At 41.2% G+C, this 8,938-nt stretch overlaps 1 protein-coding gene across 1 annotated transcript; it reads left to right on the top strand.

The window, feature by feature from the left end:
• Nucleotides 1–1,849: 1,849 nt before the first annotated feature.
• On the top strand, nucleotides 1,850–8,407 carry LOC128350984 (lymphotactin-like). The gene is made up of 3 exons (XM_053309996.1): nucleotides 1,850–2,072; nucleotides 5,464–5,581; nucleotides 6,829–8,407. The coding sequence occupies exons 1-3, from the start codon at nucleotides 2,003–2,005 to the stop codon at nucleotides 6,980–6,982; spliced, it is 342 nt and encodes a 113-aa protein (XP_053165971.1). The 5' UTR covers nucleotides 1,850–2,002; the 3' UTR covers nucleotides 6,983–8,407.
• Nucleotides 8,408–8,938: the final 531 nt, after the last annotated feature.

Raw genomic sequence — 8,938 nt, 5'->3', positions numbered from 1 at the left:
ACTTATCTCTCTCCTTTTCTTTTTCTTAATTTTGGTTTGGAGGTGTTGATATTGGGGTTGTTAATTTTATGTATTAGATGTGGGCATAAATTGGATGTATTATATGAGTGAACAGTAGTGCATTGGGATGGTGAGAATAAATCAATATGTTGTTGTTGTGACTGTTTTCTTGTACATTCTACTATTTTGAAAAATTATAGAAATGTATGTCTAATAAATTGTTAGCAACAAAAAATGGTAGTGAGTACATGGTAGTGACATAGCAGTGCAAGATATGAGGAATCGAGCAGTAGGTAAAGGGCACGGAATCTCTGAAACTCCTTACCAAGGAAAGAATTGGCTCAGTTGGTTGGACGCCTGTCCTTCCCAAAGCTGTTTCTACAGTCTGTAGAAACAATGGCATCAGTTTCAATGCAGAGAACACAGAATTACAAGGCAGTGATTTTGAAAAGAGCTGTAAACCTTTAATATCCATGGTTTCCCCAATGTATAATGCAAGAGGTTCTAGAAGGAAATGTGACCCAGATGCAAAGGAGGACACAGCTCCTATACCTGCATTAATCATGTGCTAGAGGGAATTGTGCCACTTTGTCAGGCAGGGAAATGAAGAGCTGCGCTTGCCAAAGTCTCCTCATTTACTAATTGTCCTGGAGGCCATTTCTCCTTTGACATCTGGTCAGCCTACCAGAAAGTCAAATGATGGCTGCCTTTGGATGTAATGTGGAACTGCGACCCCCACCCACTCTCCTGTCCTCATTTGGATGAAATGGAGAGCGAGGCAGCTGGAGCAAAGTAGGAATTTACTCCCTCAACTCCAGTAGCTTAAGGGGGAAACTGAGGTGCCAGCATTTGGATGTAATGCTGGCACTGCAAAAATGGAGTCCATGGCATCAAAACCTTGTGAAAACCAAAGATACCAATTGCAGTTTGGGAAGGAAATCCAGGTCCATTTCCTAATGAAACAGAAGTTGGACATATTCAGATGTAGAGTTAGTGAAACCGGAGATGAAGGTACCTCCAGTTTTGTGTTACGTGCAAATCCAGACACAGAGTTATTCTCACAATAATTACTATTCTTATGATGACATGTGTATCCTATCTATCCTCCAAGATGTTCAGGGCAGCATCCATAGGACTATCCTATTGTGCCTTGTGGGGCTGTTGACACAGTGAATAGTTGAAGATTATTCATTGAGTGTAATGACTAAGCTGGTTTACCTGTAGCACATTTGCCCCAGTGTGTGTGTGTGTGTGTGTGTGTGTGTGTGTGTGTGTGTGTATTTACACACACACACACACACACACACACACACACACACTGGGGCAAAATGTGCTACAGGTAAACCAGCTTAGTCATTACACTCAATGAATAATCTTCAACTATTCACTGCGTCAACAGCCCCACAAGGCACAATAGGATTTATTTGTTTGTTTGTTTGTTTGATTGATTGATTTCTATACCGCCCTTCCAAAAATGGCTCAGGGTGGTTTACACAGAGAAATAACAAATAAATAATATGGATCCCTGTCCCCAAAGGGCTCACAATGGGGTTAGAATGAATGATCTTTGAGTTCCCCTCTAGTTCTCTATTTCTATGGTCTAACTTTATGAATATTTTCACCCTGATTTATGTGATGCCTTGCGGCTCACAAGCTTGCAGTTTAGAGATGAAACCAAAGATACACATTTGGTTTCCACTACTCAGAAATAACTTTCTTTTGTAGCTCAAAATAAAACTGTTTTGTGAAGTGTTAAAGTAACCACATTGTGGCAGGAAAAAGCTCTCAGTGAGGGGCTTGCTTAGAAGAGGGGGCTTCCCCCCCCCTTCAGCTTTTAAAAATGGCCTCTCAGAGTTTCCACTATTCATCCTCCCCATTACACACCTTGCTCAGGAAGTCGTCAGGAAGGGTCCACTGCTCTATATAAGCTTGGTAAAGTGAGCCTTGGATTATCTTAAACATCTTCATCACCCAAAGGAAAGGATCAAGGAAAGGAGCAACAATGAAAATCTATGTTGCAGCCATTCTTACAATTTCTCTTCTTGAGCTCTTCCACATCCACGTGGCTGAAGGTATGTTTTCAATTCAACGGTCGCATCCAAATTGGGATTCCAACTTTGGGGTAACTTCACTTTTTGCTGGTGCCAAAACTTCAGTGAAGAATTTCTTGGAAGATCCTTGGTCTCTTTTATCCTCTCTCCAGCTTCCAGGAACAGCCAACACAAGATGCAATAACTTCTTGTATGGATGATTATAAAGTATAATATAGGGGAAAACAAACTAGCTGGTGATTCCATTGCACCCCTAAAGTATTTTGATCTCTTAGGGAGATTTAATTTTGTGTAACAGATGTCCTAACTATACAAACTGTAGTTATGATTATTTGCGAAATGATTCTTAGAATGTGAGACAAGTTTTACAGACCTTGGTGTGGGGATACCCCATATGCCCGAGGGTTTTGAGCACCACTAGTATTGTGCCAAGGTACTTTGATGGGTGAGGTATAGATGTCTGGATGTGCCTTAAGATGCAGATGGCCAGCATGGAAGAGCAGACTGTCTATCTGCTTCACTATTGTGTCCATTTCTATATGTCCTTGAATGCATAGTCAAAGATCGACTAGGTCAATTTGCCTGTGAGTGCTGAAGGAATCCCATGTAGAAGGATTTTAGTGGATTCCTACATTGCAGAAGGCATAACGGTGGATCTCCAAGGGAACGCATAAGATGCTGCATGAAGGGATTAACTTTCTGTATGTAGAGCTGGGATGACGTTTTGATCCTTAACAATTCTCATTTTATACATGGAATACTGTGGCTAGATAATCTTAGTGATCCAGTGAGTACAGAGTGTAGCAGAACACAAACATTTTCTAATTGTGAAATGTTTTTGGCCATTATGGTTGTTCCTGACAATGGTATTTGTGGACTGTGTGATGAAAAGAATGTTTCATTTTTAAAAAAACACCATTTAAAATATGTTGGCTGACATCCAGACAACCACTGTGCTGATACGAGAAGGGGGAGAAGAGGTTTTTCACTATACCCTCTTCCCTCTGAAGTCTGCCTTGTCTCCCCAAAAGTATGTCCCTGAGGGTCACACAGCCCTCAGGGACATATTTTTGGGAGGCACAGTGGGCTTCAGAAGGAAGGGGAGATCGTCAAAAATTGCCTTTCACCTTGTGTAATGCAGCAGCCTAAGCCAGCCACTACTGCACCAACACAGTGGTAGTCTGGATGTCAGCCACTGAGCTTAGTTTTGTGGAACAATTCCATGGTAAATGATTAGTGAATGGTTCATTTGAAAAATGCATAAACTAATCACACAAGAGGGGTTTTTTTTAAAAGAAGCTAAAAAAACCCTCTTTGTATTTTATTTCTGCCATTATACTTGCACCAATCCTGTGCCAATATGACAATACACAATGGATCTGGGAGAAAGTCCTGCAATGGAGCACAGTCCTATTGTGTGTGCCACTAAAAAAAATTCAATGAGATGTGCACTGCAATGCTGGAGAGGGACAGTGCACAGTCTACAAATAATGAAATCGACTGTGCATCACTTTAAATGCCTAATTGGCACAAGTTGCAGCTAATAAATGCTATGATTTTAATATATATATATATTATTAAGTAAAATGTTCAGAAATGACAAGACATTACAGCTAGAGGAGGAAGATAGCCTTCATGGCTAGCATCAGTACCCAATAAGGACAGACAGCTCCTTGGAGCTGTTTGAAGGTCTGACCCATTTTTCATTAGCGTATAGACATATTCAAGTAGCAATGCAAGTAGGCAACATTTGGGATACCCAACATCAGGGGTGTAGCTAGGGGAGAGGGGGCCCGTGTTCACTCCTCTCCCTGGCAGCCCCTCAAAGTGAGGGAGTTAATGAAGAAAATGGTGAGGGTTGGAGCTAGGGAGGCCTCTGGATTTAGGGGCTTGGGTTCTTTGAACCCATCCACTCAATTATAGCTACGCCCCTGCCCAACATTTTCCTGGGAGAACGCTTGTGTCCCTAGTCATGTGACAACTAGCACTGTCAAGATCAGGTTATGTTGTACCTTGGAAACTGCCTAGAAAGCATGCCGGTGGGGAGGAGGGAATCCCCCAGCACAGAGCACTTATTCATGTACTAACTAGACTTCAGAAACATATTTCACCAGTAGTAGGTATAGGAAAGCTACTTTTCGGCGACGCATTCCCCTGTGGATGTGGCTGTTTGGGAATGATGTGGGGAAAACAAGGAGGGAGGGAGATAAATCTAGTCCCTGCTCCCCCTTCAAAACTACTGATCTGCGCTACTGCCATTTTTTTGACTGGGCTTTAAATACACAGCCCCAATGGCTGGATCTGGCAAAAAACTGAGTGCACCACATGTTTATGTATATAGAGGCGGTTCTTCGTCCAGTGGGGCAGGGCTGGCATTAAGGGTCAGCATCTCCAGGCAGTTGCTGAAGGTATAAGGCCACCAGAGGGCCCAAAGCTGATCCCCAATGTACTCAGCCAGTGGCTGGCAGCCACAGCCCACCTTTGTGGCAGTGACATCAAAGCAGTTCTCTCTGCTGTTGGTCCGGCATCGTCTCCTTCTGGCAATAACGCAGCCAGAGAAAACTCCCATTCGTGGGGAAGGGCTGCCGGGAAGAGGTGACAAAAGAGTGACGCTTTCGTTTCCATCTTTCCACCTGCCATTAGGCTTCCTCCAGAGGCGTCTGTGACTTTGTGAGGAGTCTCTGGAAAGGGAAGGGAGAGTACATGGAACAGAGGAGGAGGTGCCATGACCTATGCCAGTGGAGGAAATTAGTAATCCCCTCCATGCAAAGGTAAACCAGGGCACACCTAGGGAAGGCACTTTGCTGAGGGGCCTCTGAGACCTGGAATCAGGCCTGCTGTTGAGGATACACACAAGTCTTATTCAGACATTATGCTGTACATGCATCCAGGTGTCTGTATACATGTGTGAATGACTGAACATGAGTTCATTTTATAAATGAACCCCGAGTACAGGACCCCTCAAATACAGGGTACAAACAGGAAGTGTTCTGCTGTACATGCATTGAACATAATGGGTGAATAACTATGCTGTTAGAGATCTGTTCATGCGTACACTGTACATAGATTTTGTATGCTTTGAACATAGTGTGTGAATAGTGGTACACAGCTGTCTATTTCTTCCACATACACAGTTGGGCTGAGGCAACTGTAACAGCTAAGAAATGTGATATCCCTGCAGCAGAAGTTCAGCTTTGAGGAAAGATGTCTGGAACCCTACAAACAAATAAGTAACAGTTGAGATTTATTGTACTATAAACTGAATAGCTCGAAAAGCCTTCAGGAAACAGAGATCAGCTTGTAGACCTTTATGAACTGAAGTTCTAATTTAATTACAAAAACCTTTTAACAGTGAACATTCCTACTGATTTGGTATTGGTAAATCATGTTTTATTTGCTTTTGTTTTTAAAGGAAGTGTGGGCTATCAAATTCGGCCTGACAGCTCCTGTATAGACTTGGCTTCAAAAGTAATAAACATCAGAACAATTTCTCATTATGAACAGCAAGAAAGGCCTCTCAAAGCTGTGATGTGAGTATCATGTCTAAAGTTTACTTGTAAGTTAGTCCATGAACCAAGACAAATACTTCGTTGCACCAGCAAAAATGAAAATAGATAATAGAGCAGCCAAGAATAGGCTGTGTCTTTGGGCGGTTTACATATAAATGAATGAATTACAGTCAATGAATGGTGAACATGCATGTATGAATTCCCCCAGAAGTTGAGGTCAGAACTGGACTTCCAATGTCACAGTAGATGATTCTTTGAACTGGTACAAACAATGTCCACATGCCAGGAAAATAATAGATCCCAGTCCCCAGCTAGCCACAGAAATGCTGCCTTATACAGAATGGGGACCATGCAGAGTTTCTTTTCATTATATGGCCACTTGGCCAGCCGAGGAGCCTCCTAGCATAGATGTCTTCCAAAAATCTGAGCCCATAATCTTGAGTGAAGCCAAATTCCTCTAAAGATGGTGATGGCAAAGAGATGATGATGGCAAAGAGATGGCAAAGCTGAATTATTGCTAAAAATTCCTCCAACTCGTAGAACTAAATTCCAGTGTGATTGTGGAATTTGGGCTGAAGTAAATGTTTATGGCAGACTTGATTCTGGGAACCTGGGCCATCCCATCGCTGAAAAGTTGCAAAGGGGATAGGAAAGGGTACCATTTCCAGTGGAGAAGTGGCATGCAGGAAAGGAGTGTTTTGCTTAACATTTCCCTGCCAAGCACCTTTCCCCTGCAAATTCCTTCCTCAGCTGCTTTTCACTGAAAAGTAGCAAAGATCTAGAACACTGCCTGGGGGGAACATTTGCAGCAGGAAAGTGGTACATGAGTGAAGTGTTGTTATTACTGAGAAGATATGTAAAAGGTTCTCAAGTGTTCTCTTATACAGTTCTCAAGAAGGTTCTCAACCACCTTGCTGCCTGCGGCAGTACTGCTGTAAATCACACTCTTCCTTGATGACCTCGCAGCTGCTTAGCAGCAATTTTGGTTTCCAGACCTGGTCCTGCTGCCAACATCTAGTTTCAATAAACATGAATGAAGTTTATTTAGAGGGGATGGTGTCTTGTAGTAAACAGCATTCACCATTTCAGCCAATTGCTTTCCCATTCCCATTAATGACTTTACCCCTAACCCTAACCCATCTGACAATAGGATTTTCAAACATCATCTCAACATGCTTTCTACTCTGCACAGAAATATTATGAACCACACAACTTCTTCAGTTGAAAGCAAAGACATTTAGTGTAACTTACCTTTTATGATCTTGCAGATTTGTCATTAAGAATGGTGTCAGGATCTGCGTGCCACATGATCTCCCATGGGTGCAGAGCCACATCCAGAAGCTGAACAAAAAGAAAAAGCCCAGACAAAGAATCCAAAACAGAACCAGAACTACACTGAGACCTAAAGCCACAGCCAGCTAAACTTCAGCATGTCAAACCACCAATAGCTGCTCCTAATTTCAGCTAATTTTCTGTTGGAAATAAACAGTTTCTGAACCAATGTAGTTTCACTGGAATCCATTCATCAATTAAGGCAGAGTTGATTGAATTATGCTTTTAGTGCTTCCCTTACTCTTCCTTGTTTGAGGTTTTCTTTATTAATATTTATTATAAGAAGCCTTTATTTTTCAATTGAAGCTATTTTAACTGTTTTGGGAGTATTTATTATGAGTTCCCTTTAGACTTATCATGTTTTTATTATTGTCTCCGGGATATTGCATCCAAGCAAATTAATCTGGGATGTTCTATTATTGTATATAATGCACTGTTCTACTGTTAGATTTGCTATGGGCTGCCTGTGGTTAAGATAGCTGTTAGGAATATATGTTCCTATAAGCCTTATTCTTTGGAGGACGAGTGTCCCGGAAACCACAAAAATTGGGCATTTTAGTCAGAGATTGATAAGATAAGGCCCAAGTATATTGTGACTACACAATTGCTAAAGATGTAGAACAAACATATTTTGATCTGGAATATATGCTCAATCTGTAATAAATGTATAGTAGATTTCCACACACACCCCGTCCCCAAATATTGTTCCTTCAAAAATCCACCACTCAGATCCACTGTCTAGCTCCATGTTAATAGCCCCATGTCTATATGAAGATCATTGCTCTTCATCCAGAGTTCTAGTTCTCAAAATAGTTTAGGCATTAGTTTACTGAATTATTTCAATAAATGTAACTGTGGGGGCTTTTGTTGGTGGTGGTTCTAGTACAAATATGTGAGGAAATACCTTAAGTGGAGAGATGCAGTGTCCAGAAAGAAATTGGAGCAAGCATTGCTGTCTAAAGACAGGTCTGTTGGTACTATGGGTGGGTATGTTATCTGGATGTCTAAAATAAGCTCAAGGTCTTTCTCCACTCAGTGTTTTGTGGAAGACCACTAGGAAGGTCTCATGAATGTTTATATAATCCTGTTTCTTGTTGGCATGCACTGTTTTTCTGAAATGTATATTATTATTATTTTATAAATGTTTTGGGGTTGCTTAAGTTAGCATTGCTTAAGTTAGCATCTTTAGAAAACCGATTAACTGACTTCTTTAACTGCCTCATTAGCCGATTACAGTAACTGTTACATTAATGTAATACATATGATACAGTGACAATATCTAATGAAGATAGCAGGTTCCTTTTGGCCAAGCATAACTAAAAATCATGCATTGTCTGGAAGATCATATTAAATGTCTTGGCCAAATGAAGATATGTACTTATATTGAATATAATTTAAAGAGATTAATGTGAATCTCATTTTTAAAATTCAACTGTTGGTTTTACAACACTTGAGACAAAATTACTTTTACTATGCTTTGACCTTGCATTTAATAAATCCAACATTTTGCATGTACCTTGACTGATATTTTATATCCTATCCTTACTAACAGTGAACAAAGAGCTTTTCCTTCACAAGTTCCGTTAAAATGAATGAGAGCTTCACAAGAACATAGCTGTCATTATGCTTAGTCATGTAGGGGAAGAATGGCAGTTCAGTTCCCAAGTAGCAAAGCAAAACCAGTTTGGTGTGAAAGCAGCAAAGCAAGAGGTCTGGAGACAGTTCTTTAGTATTGAAGAACTACAAGGATTTGTTTAAAGAAAAAGTTACAAACAAATGTGAAAAAGCCTGCAGCTTAATTTCAGCTGTAGCTCATGGTTGAAGAGAGAGACCAAAACAAACAGCCATCTCTGGAGAGACAAAATAGAGACTAACACTGGAAGAACAAAGAGGGGAGGAGTCCAGCACACACACCCCAACCCGAGGTCACTATGAGACACTGCAGCTGAGAGCTGATGCTGCCAGGGTCTTAGCTCCAACAAGTCACTGCTTGAGTTGTTTGCTATGTGACTAGCTAAAGGCCTGTTGTTTGACAAATGGGAGGAA

The sequence above is a fragment of the Hemicordylus capensis genome, chromosome 3 (assembly GCF_027244095.1).
Source record: "Hemicordylus capensis ecotype Gifberg chromosome 3, rHemCap1.1.pri, whole genome shotgun sequence".
In the NCBI taxonomy this organism is placed as follows: Eukaryota; Metazoa; Chordata; class Lepidosauria; order Squamata; family Cordylidae; genus Hemicordylus; species Hemicordylus capensis.
The sequence above is the reverse complement of the archived record's forward strand: the minus strand, read 5'-3'. Positions and strand labels throughout refer to the sequence as shown.